General features: G+C 41.5%; 1 protein-coding gene across 14 annotated transcripts in view; it reads right to left on the bottom strand.

Moving 5' to 3' along the window:
- The window catches only part of NEO1 (neogenin 1), a 210849-nt gene that overhangs the window by 12179 nt on the left and 183424 nt on the right, over window positions 1–15246 (bottom strand). For 8 of the 14 annotated variants that reach the window (XM_074601904.1, XM_074601913.1, XM_074601902.1 and 5 more), the window contains exons 18-23: window positions 14169–14307; window positions 11393–11500; window positions 8168–8362; window positions 7412–7444; window positions 2905–2973; window positions 1920–2067 (exon numbers count right to left, since the gene is read on the bottom strand). In XM_074601904.1, the coding sequence (XP_074458005.1) occupies window positions 1920–2067; window positions 2905–2973; window positions 7412–7444; window positions 8168–8362; window positions 11393–11500; window positions 14169–14307 (692 nt within the window). The remainder of the gene's footprint in view (window positions 1–1919; window positions 2068–2904; window positions 2974–7411; window positions 7445–8167; window positions 8363–11392; window positions 11501–14168; window positions 14308–15246) is intronic. The other 6 variants (XM_074601901.1, XM_074601906.1, XM_074601907.1 and 3 more) reach the window with 1 other exon arrangement.

The following is a 15246-nucleotide window of genomic DNA, read 5'->3' as shown; positions in this document are numbered from 1 at the left end:
TCACTTGTTGAAAAAGGCAAATTTTCACTGAGATTTCCTTCAGATCTTGTATCCAGCTGAGCAAAAGCTACCCACTGGGCAGGAAGCTTTGAATTTTACATATAAGCACATCTGACATCTCAAAGCGTGTCGTGCAGCTCTGATGCCATGAAATTTATCTCAAATACTACCACATGCTGCAGAACTGTGCTCGACAGTCTAAGCTTTCATTAACAAAAATTAAGTTTCCAGTACTTACGGTTATTAAGAGAATATTCCAAACATGAAGTGTACGTACATCATGCTGTGTGCGTACTCCAGGGCTTACAAACAACCTCAAACAATAGCTGCAGAAGGAGTGTGCAAATAGCCAATTATCCCAATAGGATGGTTAACTCTAAAGACTAATGACAAGAACGTTCGTTTTACCACTGCTCAGGTTACACACATCTAACTAACGTGCTTTTTCATCGCTGCTGAATAGCGGCAGCAGCAAACAGATTGCGAGGCAGATGTCCGACATGGCGGAATTTTGTAAAAGTGAAATGTAGAATTCCAGCACTGCCCTCCACGCACACTCCTCACTTTGGACCCTGGCAATGATGGAAGCAGGCGTTCCTTCAGGGTAGCATGCTTGCTAGAAATGGCTCAGATATGACTAATAAAATTTTGAAAGTATCAATGAACACCTCTCTGTAGGCGATCCGCAGGCAGAAGTGCTGCTGGCACCCTGCTTTGGGCGCTGCAGCCGAACGAGTGAGAGAGATCAGAAGGTCAGTCATTGGCTGTGACTAACTAACATCACTGCATGCAAGGCAGGTGGCATTTAGAAACTGGGAAAACAAAGGCAAGATTTCACAGGGTTATGTCTGCTCCTTGAAAATAAAACATGTCTCTCAGGCACAGAGCCATGAATTTTGCCCTCTCCCAAGCACATCCCCCAGTTGCTAGACCATCACTCATATACCCTTGCTCCCCTTGTTCTCCTGGAGAACCTGCGTTTTTGCAGGATGGTTCAGCATCAGCAAAGCAAGTGCAGATTATCTTCTAACCATAATAGATAAGAGATTATCTGTTACGCATAACAGTCTTTTCAAACTTAAAAAAAAGCTTTCAGCTCTGTTCAGTTCTTTCAAAGAGCGTAGAGAAACAACCTTCAGGAGCCTATAAAGGCAAGCATCACTGCTGTAGTCTGAATTCAGATGCTCTAAAGGAGGGCAGAATTCAGACGCACACCTATATTTAGGATTTTGGAGCACTTTCTAAGGAGTCCGATACCTGGTTCAGATTCCGCTCCAGCAACCTGTCTAAAAATTGGATATTATCATGCACAGCTTGTAAACCTACTCCACCCAGTGAAGTACATGCCAAGAACAGAAGTGAGAATCCTCCGGAGCTGCTGAGCTCCCCCAGCTCTAAAGAGATGAATCGACTGGAGGTTGGGTGCTGCTCTGCCCAGGTGAATTCTGCCTCCGCCCCTGCTGCAAAATGAGGCATTAACTCCCAGATGACCATGCCAACTTCCAGCAAGACATTCATCAGAAAATGCTGCGAGTACCACAAACACACAGAGCTGATTTTAAAGAAGAAATGCCAGATAAACCCAATTTTTAAAGAATAATTTCTCCTCAGAGAGGGGCAAGTGCAGGTATACTTGAAAGCATTGCCCCAGTTTGTCTGTAAACTCTTGATTGTTTGTAAACTCTGAAACACTGATAAGGAAAAGCAGATCATCATCATACGCATGACAACCTACCTGTATTCATGCATGTTGTCTTCTGAACACAAGAATTCAAACTGCATTGCTAACCTGTTGTCGGAACAGAATTTCTACAGCCCACAAGGCTTAAAAGTAATAAACTCTAAAGTATCATAAAGATTAAATAATAGAATTAAGTGAGAAAGGTAGGACAGGGCAAAATGCCACCCAGACATCTTACTTTTTTTGGTGGGAAGTTGTACGACGAGTGCAGAAGACGGCGACTATCACCACTATCACAATGGTGATGACTCCAACAGACACTATGATCACAAGGAGCATGTTGCTGTCCAAGGGAGAAGTAGGACTTCCATGGGGACTGTTACTGCCTGGAAATTCGGGTGGGGAGAAAGGGGTTATTCATTATATAGAAAAAGTCCCCATCAAAGACTTGTAGAATCATGCAGATTAGCAGAATGAGAAAGACGGTTTGTCTGCCGGGATTTCAAGAGAAGCGCTTGCTTATTCTTCTGTCATTTGCCAACTGTGTTTCTGTACAATTGTTATATCTATAAGGTATTTTATAGACCCATTTTCAACTAACAGTCTATAAAAAAGTCTCTGTTGACCCTACTCAAATAGTTATCACAAAAGAATGCAATAATTTAGAGTCTAAGGAGAGTTAACCTGGGACTTTGCTAAAACTCCAGCACTATAGGCATCCCCTTGGACCCAATAATCACAGGAATCGGCATCAGTATTCTACAGCGGTCACTTGCCGCTGAAAGAAAACACATTTTATGTAACACTAATAAGTGTTACCCTAGGGCAAGGCTTCCGCAATGCACAGTGTTAATAAGGAGAACGAGTTAAGACGATTTTTTTTTTCCTTCCTAATATGTTCTCACCGAACTAATTTTACACTTGTGCACTATAGCAGCCATTTAAAACTAAACTGAGAACACGATCTGTTCGTGGAGACTGCAATGTAAATGCATGCGATGATATTTTCTCCACGTAGCCCACACAGCGGGCAAGAACACTCTGACAGAAGTATGATACAATTTCATGAGTGGGAATAGCTATCATCATAAAGAGAAAAAGTTACTGCAACAGATGTCATCAGGGTTGTAAACAGCTGACTATTTTCAGGAGGATATACCATCAGTCGGTGAAACGCCAAAAGGCGCAGCATTTAAATCGCAAAGCTTTACACCAATACTTACCACCAAGCGGTGGTTTGTAATCTGCTCCTATGTCCACTGGGCGGCTTCCTTTCCCTCCAGACCCTGACGCTGCAAAGGTCATATATGTGATAATTTTATATACATAGATACACACACACGTACACATAAACACACACTTTAGCATTTCTAAGGTAGCTCTTTCAGAACTTCTCTGAACCACTGTGAACATTTTTTTCTTCTTTTCTCTCCCCTACAACACGATTTGGCTTTAAACAGCAACCGTGTTTCTCCAAGGAGAGAACCACTTCTTCAAAAGAGCTATTTGATAGTTAGTTTCCTGCATTACTATTTTCCTAAGTAAGCTTAGGAGCCCCTAGTAGTATTCATTTTAAAAAAGATAATAAAAATTACTTGTAGAAATACATAGGTATATATTGAGGCTGTGCCACACTGGTACAGACAGTTAATCATCTTGAAACAGTAATTGTTCGGGTTTCTTTGCCTAATACCTACTTACAGTAAGTGTGGAAGACTGGAGGTATGTGGAGGACCAAAAGCACAGTAAATGTAGTATTAAGTGCCTGCCTATCCATAAAAACTTGCTTCCAGCCTCTCCCCATTCTTTGCTGTTTGTTTCACCTTTGCCACGAGTGACAATGAACTATCACAAAAGTGTTTTTTTGGGGAAACCTGGGAAAACAAATTGATTCGTTTCAAACCATTGTATTTATAGGATGACAATGGAAGTAAACAGATCTGTATGCCAATTAGTACAAACTGAGACAAATTACACAGCCCCTCCAGAACTTCAGCTGCTGCTCATGGGCTCCTTGGTGCTAAACACAAGAGCCGTCCTCTTTTTACCCCAACAAGAACCTCCCTTCGTGTAATTCAGGTCTAATTTAGGTCCCTTGCTGCCGCAGCACGACGCATCAAGTCACAAGTTCACCTCTGATGTTAAGGCCTTCCTGCAGATACAGACATACAAAACCCTGGTTCTTCCACTTCTGTGTTTTCATTAAAATGCACTAACACAAAATTACCACGAATGCTAAGAATACTGCAATAGGGGCAACACAGAGCGAGATGCAAAGAACGACATTCCTCTTGTTACAGGGATCCATAATACTTTGCACATTTGTACACTGCTATGCACAAAAGGCAAAACCACAAAAAAAAAGGTCCACAAATGCAGCGGTTTCTCCATCAGATGAAGGATTTTCTCAGCTAAAAATCCACTCTCATCAAGAAGTAATAAGTGTTAAAGGATGTGTAACAAATGGAAATTCTGAACCTGAAGTCAAAGCCTGTAAATTAGTCACCATGAAATAAAGACAATTGGTAAAAACACCAAAACGTAGCAGCATGAATAATGATGAAGCTCCAAGAAGGATAAGAAGGAATGCTACACGTGTACAGTGAGGAGTTCGATGTAGTCTAAAATAACTGAAAAGACGTATTGCAGGACAAATCTATAACAAAAAAGGCACAGAAAGACAAAGTGCACCTGCCAGTCGGGAGGGGACACCGCGTTCAGCAAAACGTGGTCTCACCTTGAAGTACTGGACTATAACTTTGCAGCAGCAATGAAATAATTTAACAGAATTTTAAACAGTTTGTATTTAATATATTTACGTGCGTACGACCAGGTAACTTGCACTCAAAAGACCTGGAGAAAGCCCCATATGAAGATACGCTGAGGCACCAGAGAAGCTGCGGGAGACGGGGGGAATGAAAATAATTGATGATATTTTAAAAGGACAAATGCATTTTTAGTGCAGCAGCTGGAGCCTTAACAGAGGCGAGATCATGGAGAAGGTGACAGCTGGGAGATAGTGGGATACTTCATGCCCATCTTTCTGTTTTATTGAAAACAGGTATTTTCAAACGAACTAAATGTCAGACTATAAATTTGGTTGGTAACAGTAACTATGCAGACATGCTATATTTAGACTTCCATAAAACATTTTACTGAGTATGATGCTTTGTTAAAAGCAGCATAATAAAAAAGCAATGTGGCACATATTAACAAGATTAACAACTAATTAACTGATAAGAATAAGAATTATAATTGCAGAACCATTATTCATGAGGGATATTGCTAATGAGTTCTGCCAAGACCTGTGCTTGGCCAAGTGTAATTCAATATCTTTAATAACACCATGAAAGAAAATTAAAATAATTGCTGCTGAAGTTAAGAGATGACATAAAATAATGGAGTAGATAGTAAGATCCAGCAAATCACCTGCACAGACCAAGCGGGATCATGAGGTCCATGGGGTCTGCGCTCCCTCGACAACGTATAAACCCACACAGCCACCCACAGATGTTATGTACTCCCATGGGTGTATATGTGATAAAATATATATATCATATTTAGACGATAAAAATGTTGGAAGGCAGCGATACGGAGAAAGCAGTATTGTGGCAAGCAGTCATATTTCCAAAGGGTGTAGGCATCCCAGGAATAACCACCTGCGCAGGATCCCTGTGGAGCGTGGCAGCGCAGGGGTGCCCTGTACTGGCACCTGCTGTGTGCTGTCGGTGTCTGCACACTGCCAGAAAAGCAAAGACGAGATACAGAGTCCGGTTTTCGAAAGATGATGAAATTTAGGAACCTAACCGAGATGCTTCTCAGCATCTAATGCCTGAAACCAGGGATCAACAGTTTAGCCTTTAAGTTCCGGGGAGCTCATCCCTTACGCAGTGCAACCTGAAGGACGACCGACCCTCTCTGCAGCTTCTGTGCACATAAGGGCCGTATCTCACGGCCTCTCTCGGAAGCGCTTAGGCACACCACAACAGTGGTACGTTCTGAACAAGCATGCTGCATCTCCTGCATGGACACCAGCCTTTTTTCCAGGATCTTACAAAGTTTGTTGTTGAGTTTTTCCATTTCCTTCTATATTAAGGAACAGCTTACTTGTCAATCTCGACGTTACCCGTTAGGTATCTGCAGCCAGACAATGTAGTTTTACTTTGTGTTACTTCAGGATAGTTTTCCTATGATTAGATACCGTGACCTTCGCTTTTGTGCTTGGCCAGGGCAACTCCTTGAAGCCTGACGGCAACAGCCGGTACCTTCTCCTAACACAAGCTCCGTGCTACAGGAGTGTGCGGGAGAACAATACGCTGTGCTGGATACAGAAGAAAAACACTGAAGTAGGGGAGAGAGAAAAAAGAGACAGAACCACTAAGGCTGGAGACTCAATCCCATCGTAGTTGTGTTCCTTCCAGTCCCAAATAACTTGTCCGCTATTTCCTGAAGGACACAATTCTATCATGTAGTGATCTTGTCCCAGAGCAGCTTGTCCGCTCTTCAGCTCCTCTTCTCCTTTTCTACAATTTACCTACTGCCATGATTTATAATCTCCGAGTGTTCTCAGAGGAATTCTAAAACAAAACTTTCTTGGCTTTTATGTAGGGTTTTATGATTTATAAATTATATAATTTTATAAATATTAATGAAATTGTTACTAGAAGAATCTATGAATTTAAGATGCTAACGCTGAATGAGAAGATTTAGCTATCTGCTGAGGTTAGAACAGTGCGGAAGAGAACACAGCAACTTTCAAACGAAACCTTTTAATCTTCCCCTCGTCCCTCCCACTTGCATTTGAGCACTCCTGATGGCACGGGGAGCATCTGCTTCCCCGCTGACAAACGGAATCTCTCCAGCGTCTCTGTTACACGAGCCTGTATATGAATATACTCCATAACTGTTTATTATCAGCACTATTTGGTAGACGGAAGGTAAAAGCATATTTAATAAATTACTTCTAAGTAACAAGCTGAAAGGCAAGTCAAAAAAACCCCACAACTCATTCTCAACCCCTTTAGGACCTATTTAATTGTATTTCTAAGTTGCTTGCCAATGTCCTTTTAAACTCATCCCTTCAGACTAATTCTTCCCCCTTTTATTGGGCTTGCACGTTATTTGGAAGAAAGCAAAAATAGCCCTGGGACATTCACCTTATAATTCAATGTCGTAAAGTCAAAGCTCCCATTTTTCAAGCTAGCATTTTAAAACCTTAAGGCTTTTAGTAGCTAATGCTGTGCTCTTCGGGAGAGTCTGGAGTCTAAATGAGCTGACAAGAAGATTCTCTCTTCCAAAAAAAGCTTTCCAGAGCAGACATGCTTCCCTTTATTACGAAAATAATTACAGATGTAGAGCTCACAAAACGGCACTTGGGCTAATTAGGTAACTGTTTGATCTTCCACCTCTGCGTAGCGAGATCTTGCATCAATGGTCAGAGGCTGGGAGATCACTTCATCCTATTCCCTTCTGACAGAACGATTCAGCCCCAGCACAACCCGCCTGTCCCTTCATCTGACATCCGACTACAGAAATCACTCGATATTCCTAGCACCCAAACCACAAACGGGACTTCCAGTCCTTCCACTATTAAAAGCACAACAGGAACTTGGTCATTTACAGTTACAGCAACAGATATTTGTTTCATTTAAGAAATGCAACCGCACACGGACAGGAAAAACAAAACGTGTGAAGGATGGAATAAAAGAGAAAGCACAGCTATTCATTTACCTTGGTCATTAGGCATTTTATCTGAGGATTCAGCTAGTGGGACAAGCACAGGGAAGGAAAAAACAAGAGAAAGATCACAAGGCTTGAAGGAGTAAGAGACAGAATTTAAAGTTTCACATAGCACATCAGACTAGCTACGGCTCTTATTTCTAACCACCAACACTCATTTGGAAAAAGTTCTATTAGCAAATCTACTCGTAACTTTTTATTTTTCACCTCTCCTTAGAGTACTTTTTCCCAAGCTCTCCTCCGTTCGTACTGTTTCACCAGTTACCCCCACCGAGCGGCTCTTGACTGAAGAGCCTGTAGTGTCACACTAGGTCCCATCCTGTCACCCAGGCCACCCGCCAGCAGCTGGGTACCACCCCCACCACCTCGCTCCATCTCATACCCACCCCACTGTTCACCCCATTGTGAGCAGACGTGGCACACAAGACCGAGAACCTTAAAGCAACTAAAAACTGGTTTTCTAAAAAGCACATTTAGGACACGGACCCTCAGCATTAACACGTACATGACCTAAGTGCCCGCCAGTAAATTTGAAATAACACAATTAATCAAACAGCTGAGCAACATTTGCATATGTATTAACTACATACAAGAGCAATCCACTAGAAAATTTCATTCTAGTCAAACTCCATTGTCTTCCTGTCTTTTCCGGTTTAAATACGAAATCCATGCCACTGGTATCTTATCCTTAGAGAGGCTGCATTCGGAACACGAGGAGGAAGATAACTGATACATGTGATAGTTTACCTTTTGGGGTTCTGAACTGAACGGCCTCAGACATAGGCCCCATGCCCTTCGAGTTGCGGGCCTGAATTTTGAAATAATAGGGCGTATCGAGGGTCAATTCCTGTATCTGATGGGTCAGTCTGTTTCCCACGACGGGTTCGATAACCCAGTCGTGTATTTCAGCATTCACATCCGTACTGTAGTAAATGATGTAGCCTAGGCAAAGGGAAAAGCAAAAGAAATTTATACATAAAAGAAACGGGACAGTCATAAGATCTCACAAAAAATGTTCTGTTGACTTACGATGTTTGCACAGCTAAATTATGAGTTATAGGTTTTCTGAAAGTGTAGTCTTACTTTTTCAAAGACCAAGAATGCATTTAAATATTAAGACAGCCTTCCCATCTTAAACTTTAAACTGTTAAAAGTATATGTTGAGAGAAGAAAGCCATTTAAAATATCAAAATTATTTTTTATGACGGTTCACTGAATATGGAGAAATTCCTCAATTCCATCCCTTTACCTGTTCATAGACCAAACAATGTAGAATAAGATAAAAGTTGTCCCTATCAAAACATCCTCGAAGTATTAATATTTATAGAAAAGTTAAACAACAAAACGTCCTCATGCACAGCTAAAGAATGTGTATTTAACAGTTTATAATTATTTTATTATTTTTCAGTTTATCAACAAAGATGATCATAATCTGAAGAGAACTGAAGTTCTCTTGCATGACACCGAAAAAAGGGCTGGGAAGAGCTTATGTTCTGTTATTAAAATATGCTGCGATTACAAACCAATATCAAGTAAAAGCTTTATCATGGTTTTTTATGTAAGAAACGCACAGCCCTGGCATGAAATAAACACTTGCACAAAGACAGGGTAAGGTCATCAGCTGCTTCATGCACAGATTGCTGCTTCCCTGGCCCGAAGACCCCAGCCTGGGGGTTAGGGTAAGGAAGGGGAGCTGCTCTCTGGAGGGCCTTCCACTTCTCTAAAGCAACGGAAGATACTGCTGACACCCCAAATTTGCAGAACTCACAGTAAGCAGTATGGCATGGAGGGGACGCGTGAAACGCCAGCCGCAGCTCTGGCGTGCTTCATTACTTGCCTTGGCAGCACAGGGACGTACTGAGCGGGAGATCTAATCAATTCCTACTCGTACAAGTCAAAAGCAACAGATCTGAAACTTGTTTAAGGACAACATGTGCATGTGTGTGTGTGTGTGTATATATGTATATATATATATATATATAGTGAGAGTGAAAAGCACTATATATAGTGTAGTGGCACAAGACTACCGATTTAACTTACGACTGTACCCATTGGCCATCAGCTGTAACGATGCACCAGCGTCTGGAATCCAGACTAGCACAGCTCAGTGTTTCCCATCCATCCCACCCACATCAAAAGGAGATCAGGGCCGTAGGGACAAGTATTCCACAGACAGGCTATCCAGTGCATGGAATTACATCATCACTTTTACGGTATTACTTAATGCACAGAATGAATTGAGCCGAGTTAATGAGTAAATTACCCAAGTAATAAGCTGCTCGTCCCGCTGACAGTGGCTCTCCCCACCAGAGGGCACTCAGCGCACGCCTCCCCCAACACTGCCCTCTTCCCTGGCAAATTAAATCTAATGTTTGGTGGACTCAGACTTACCACAGAATGGTTTATTTTATTTTTTTTACTTGTTAATTGCTGCTTATGCAAAACCCAACAATACTATATACATTTTCATTCAACACATATGAATAAATGTAAGGTTCTCCTTTGCAGTACAGACACCACAAGGAGATTTTTTACCTGGAAAATGGAACGTGTGTGTTAATTTTGCTAACTGCGCTGTGCAAGGAAATGCTGATCTCTTTGTACATTGTCTTCCCTTTCTCATGTACACACTCGATGTAAGATGATGACTTCTCTTTTCAGGACTGTGCGTAACCTAGGGATATTTGTGCCTGACATTTCACACCTCCCTGAGCGACCCTCACTGACGACTGGCAACCAAGTCCTTTAATCGCCAGTTAAGGTAAAGGCTCTTGGTTCTCCAGTCAAACCTTCCCTCCATATAGTGGAAACATCTCACCGATAATAAAATAACAAAGAATTGGCTTTATAATCAATATAAAAAAAAAATATACAATGTATAAACAGATATACGCCTGCAGAGACATAGAAATGGCTCAGCCCGGCACCGTGGTGCAGTGAGGAGCTGTCTGCGAGAGGTGCATCCTTACGGCCCCACGCGTGGACACGCTTGTCCCTGCGCGCAGGGAAGGGCCGGGCACGGGTGAGCTGCCCTCAACCCCCGGCCCCCACACCAGGACAGAGCTGGGTTCTGGCTGCCTCCTTAGTGCCGCTGTGCCTTGCTGGGGTCTGTCTTCCAGCTCACTTCCAAGTTTATTGTAATTACTAAAGGTTAAGAGCCTCCAGTATTCTGCCTTTTCAGAGGGATCTAATTAGTTTTTGCCTCCTGTCTAGAACCTGGGCTACAGCCCTGCCTCATCAGACGCCAGGCGGTGACAGGTTTCAAAGGTTTGATTCTGCACCTGAGTTAATTCTGAGAACAAAAGCAAAATCATACGCTGCAAACTATATGCCAAAAGAACCTACTTTAAGCTTAAAGCCTGGGGTAAAAAAGGAAAATTGAAGTGAATTACTTCAAAAAGCCTTTAGAAATGTGAATGCAAACAGAAATTACAGAAAGGAAGCAGTAATTAGTATTTTCTGTAAAATGATTTCTCCTACGTGAAAGTGACGCACAGTTACAAAGGCAAATAACAGTTTACTCCTAATGGTTATGTCAGGGGACTAATAAACTGACTTTAAGTCTGTTCTGTGCCACAAAAATGACAGAAAGATGACAAAGAGCACTGGGATGGAGTCTTCTGTATAAAATACTGAGGGGCCAGAGGCATTACAGATGTATTTCTGGAGGCACGCTATTAGAATAGCACAAGCTGATGAAGGCAAAGGTTATTGAGATACTTAAACTTCCAATTATATTTCTGGTTAGACTCCAATTTCACACTGCAGTTAGTTTATATCTTAATATATTTTTACTAGGTACAAAAGTAAATAATTAATCTGAGCGACTAAAAGATTGACAACGAAGATATAGACCTCTTGGCTAGCTCTAGGCTAAATGAAGCAGGGAACATGCTCACATAGTTATGCAGATTGTATTCTGCCGTTAACCAGGCATCTTATATCTGCCTTTATTGCTCATGTAAACTGCACCTGTAATTTTGCCATTGGCTTCGGAGGGAGGCTGCCAGTTCACAATTATTGTCCGAGGTTTTCCCTCTTTGCTCACCACAGTCACGTCTTTGGGAGGAGAGGTAGGAACTGCAAACAAACAGAGAGTCAGGAACAGGTTGCCCAATTTCACTGGATATAAACAAGTTATCTCAGCACCTTTGCTTTTTATTTGTTTTACCACTGATAAAAGGCACGTACAATAATAAACCCGCTTGAATGTTCGATCTTCAAATAAATCTACCGTCCTAGCGTAGTGGTCTTACTGATTTACTCCGTTCAGCTGGCACATGCCATCTGGTGCGCAGCATCGCCTCTCCGTAAGGAGTTACCTGTTTCCAAAGCACTTCAGCAACAGATGCTGTGATTCATGAGTGAGTGAGCCCACGTGCCTTCAAAAACACGGCATCCTTGCACGGCTCTAACAGCTAGGGTCAGTGACTGCTGACCTGAATTTCTTCGGTCACCATAAAATAAAACTTTGTGAAATAAATACATTTTATATGCAAAGGCGTACAAAATAGCTCCGTATTTTCAGGTTTACGGTGGGACCAAGATCTTGCAATGCCAGTCTGCCACTGAAATCTGAATCAGCAAAGTAAATTAATCAGCGATTTAGAGTCATAATCTAAAATTGCCGATTTACTTTAGTGAAGAATGATTTGTGATTTGCAAGGAAATCTGCACCGCAGAAGCATTTGAAATCTAGAAATATTTGCTGAACACCGTTGTCCAGCCTCTTCCCCTGGCTTGCCCGAGAGTCGGACTGAGGCGGGGGGAGAGCTTTTCCTTCGCCCATCAGCCTCCGACCCAAAGCTCAGGAAATGGCCCCAGTTGCTGCAGCAAAGGCTGAAACCGGACCCCCTTCTCCCCGCACACTCCAGCGTCCAGCTGGGGCTCGGATTAATGGCTTGCAAACGCACAGAGCCGACATCTCCATTAACCAGCCACAGTTTGCAACGCCACGTGACGAAAAACATAAGACTTCTCATTAGGTAACTTTTAGCAAAGTAAATCCGCCTTGGATATTTAATACTGTAATAGTAACATTTAGTGCTTACACAGTGCTTTCTGCATTTAAGGAGCTTTATGTGTATTACCTATTAGAAATTAATCTGTCCATCCTCTGAGATGGCTACCGACTGCCCTGGTGCAGGATGACAGCTGGAAACCAGGGAGAGCAAAAGCTCAAAAGTCACTGTAACTATTATCGCAAATGCTTATAAACCTGCTCAACAGAAACGCACAGACATAAAGCACAGTTCAAGGCCCCGTAGTAAGCTTCAGAGAAAAAAAAATAAAATAAAATCAGGACTAGCCCTCAAAGGATTACTAATTCACAGACCAGCACTAAACCCAGTATCCCCTATTTTTCTTCAGCCCCAGCTGAGGAGCGGGTCCCACACAACGCCGCTACTCAGGAGTATTCAAAAATAGTGAGTCACACACTCCGGAATTTGGCAAGTAATATAAATCACAAGATCTGTTATGAGAAAATATATTTAGCCTTTTTTGGTTTGGGTTTTTTTTTTTTCATTTGCTTCTTAGTTCCCTAGCTTTTAGGTTGTATTTGCAAATATTCTTTACAACCACCCTGACTAGAAATTTACTTTCCATTTAGATGAAAAGAAATGAGACGTCCTGCATCCCGCCCTTGCTCCTGTACTTCTTGAGTTTCAAATTTTCTTTTCTTTTTAAGAACTTTATTTGTGCACCTTTGCAATCTCTCCCCTTAGCGTAGATTTAGGGATGAGGATTGTCTGTCAGCACATGAAGTGTTTTACCGTGGGATGGACTCAGCCCAGCCCTGCGCTGTCAGATGGGCAGCTGACTCCACACCATGGCATTCCCACCAAAACCTAAAGCAACTGGAGCTCTCGAAGGGTTTATGGGACTTCAGAGTACATTGGGAGCTTTCTGATTTTATCCTGCTTTGGCTTTTTCTTATTCTTGTTATAGAATATTTGGATGAACTCACCAATTCTTTGCATGCTTGATTTTTTTGCTGTATTTTAATTTACCATGAGAACTAGAGGGTAATCTGGATACCCATCTTTTGTCCCTACAGTTCAAATAGGCAGAAACCTAAGCATAATAAGGAGTAAATTTAATTGCACAGAGATCATTTAACACTGCAGGATAAAAAGAGCTAATGAGGGCCCGGTCCTGGCCCTCGCAGTTACTCAGTGGCGCCAAGTTTCTCCCAGTAGCTACAAACCGTTTTCTGTTTCGTACTTTGGGAGAGCATCATTTAACAGCGCTGCGACGGCAATTCCTGCTGAAGAACAAAACTGTAGGTCTGATTTGGACATCTTAATTTCTACTGGGATTTTATTTTTAATTCATTTGCCTCATGGACTTCCTCACTGGGTAATAATTATCATCATAATTATAGCAATTTTTAATTATTATTTGCTAAAGTATTTTCTTTGTATTTGCTATTAACATGCTATTTCTGAGACGTTTCAAATGTACGCTTCCTTATTCTCTCCTGTCCGTGAACTGCGGTACATTATTCATTACTTCTCTGTAATTTGATGTAAATTCTTTTGCGTGCAATCATCCCTTTGAATTTTGAAGTATGTTGTTGTTTTTTAATCAGAATTTCTGACTACATAAAGAAAACAAGCCCCCAGCAAGTATTCATCAGCATAATCATTTTAAATACATGCTTTCCCCCCCTCCAGAATTCTGGCAGACGCGACTTTATTCATCTTGCCAGGAACGGCAGCCCTCCCAGAAGGAGAGGAAGAAGTACCTAATTCAAAAGTCGTTCCATGTGCTGTCATGCTCCAAGTACTCGATCTCCGACCTTTAGTCACCATCACGGAGAATTCATACAAGGTGTTGGGTTTTAACCCCGTCACTAAATAGCTCAAAGTGGTCGCATTCGCAGTCTGAAAGAAAAACAAAGAGTCAGTAACTTCCCAACTGAAAACCATCAATCCCCAGCTCTCACACACCCTTGTCTCAGGGAAGTGTTTAAAACATTTTAGCATCGTTACATTTTCATAACCACGGTCATTAATTCTGTAACGTTTTTGCTCTGTCATGCAAATTCATTAATCAAGTATTAATGTGCAGTTGTTTTTTCCTAACCTAGAAATTCTCTCTGCAATCAGCAAGGGCATTTAATAGCAGTCAATTATAAATTTTAAAAAAAAAAAAAAAAAAAAAAGGCAATACAAGGTCCAGGGCACACTTGTTATGCAGCAGGCTAAATCACTGTCTACTTGGGGGGTTTAATTTACGGCATTTCATTAGCTGAGCTGGCTAGGGGAAACAATGCAGCACAGCTAACAATAACCGGCCTTCCTCAAACCTGCATCTGCCTTCCAAGCTCCTGGCAGAATTTACTGTAAATTTTTAACATACTTAAAAAAAAAATTAAAAAGTATCAACTGAAGGTACAGGTGCTGAGACTTGAAGATAACAAAGCTCTACTAATACATGGATATTTTTCAGAAAAAATGGTTATCTAGGATCGCACACTTGAAACTATACATGGTTTATAGTGGAATTTGTAACAGCCATTTAGCTAGAATTTTCGACCTTTTGGTTAAAATATCTGGTATTGGTTATACATGACTTGAATACGAACAGAAGGTACTTGAGGCCCGTGACAAAAAAAGAGCTGTAGCTACATTTATGTATATTCATACATAAAGCACAGAATTAAAGTTAGGTGTTTCAATATTTGACAGGGCCATACAACTGTATTAATAACTATTGCCTTCAGAAAACAACTGTTTTCAGCTAATTAATTTTCAAGAAAAAGACCGTCTATAAATACCTGTTCCTTGAAGACTTTATGAGTAACACAGCAAAGAAACCCC

Source organism: Larus michahellis, chromosome 9, assembly GCF_964199755.1.
Source record: "Larus michahellis chromosome 9, bLarMic1.1, whole genome shotgun sequence".
Classification (NCBI taxonomy): domain Eukaryota; kingdom Metazoa; phylum Chordata; class Aves; order Charadriiformes; family Laridae; genus Larus; species Larus michahellis.
Note: the sequence above shows the minus strand (reverse complement) of the source record. Positions and strands in the feature narration are given on the sequence as shown.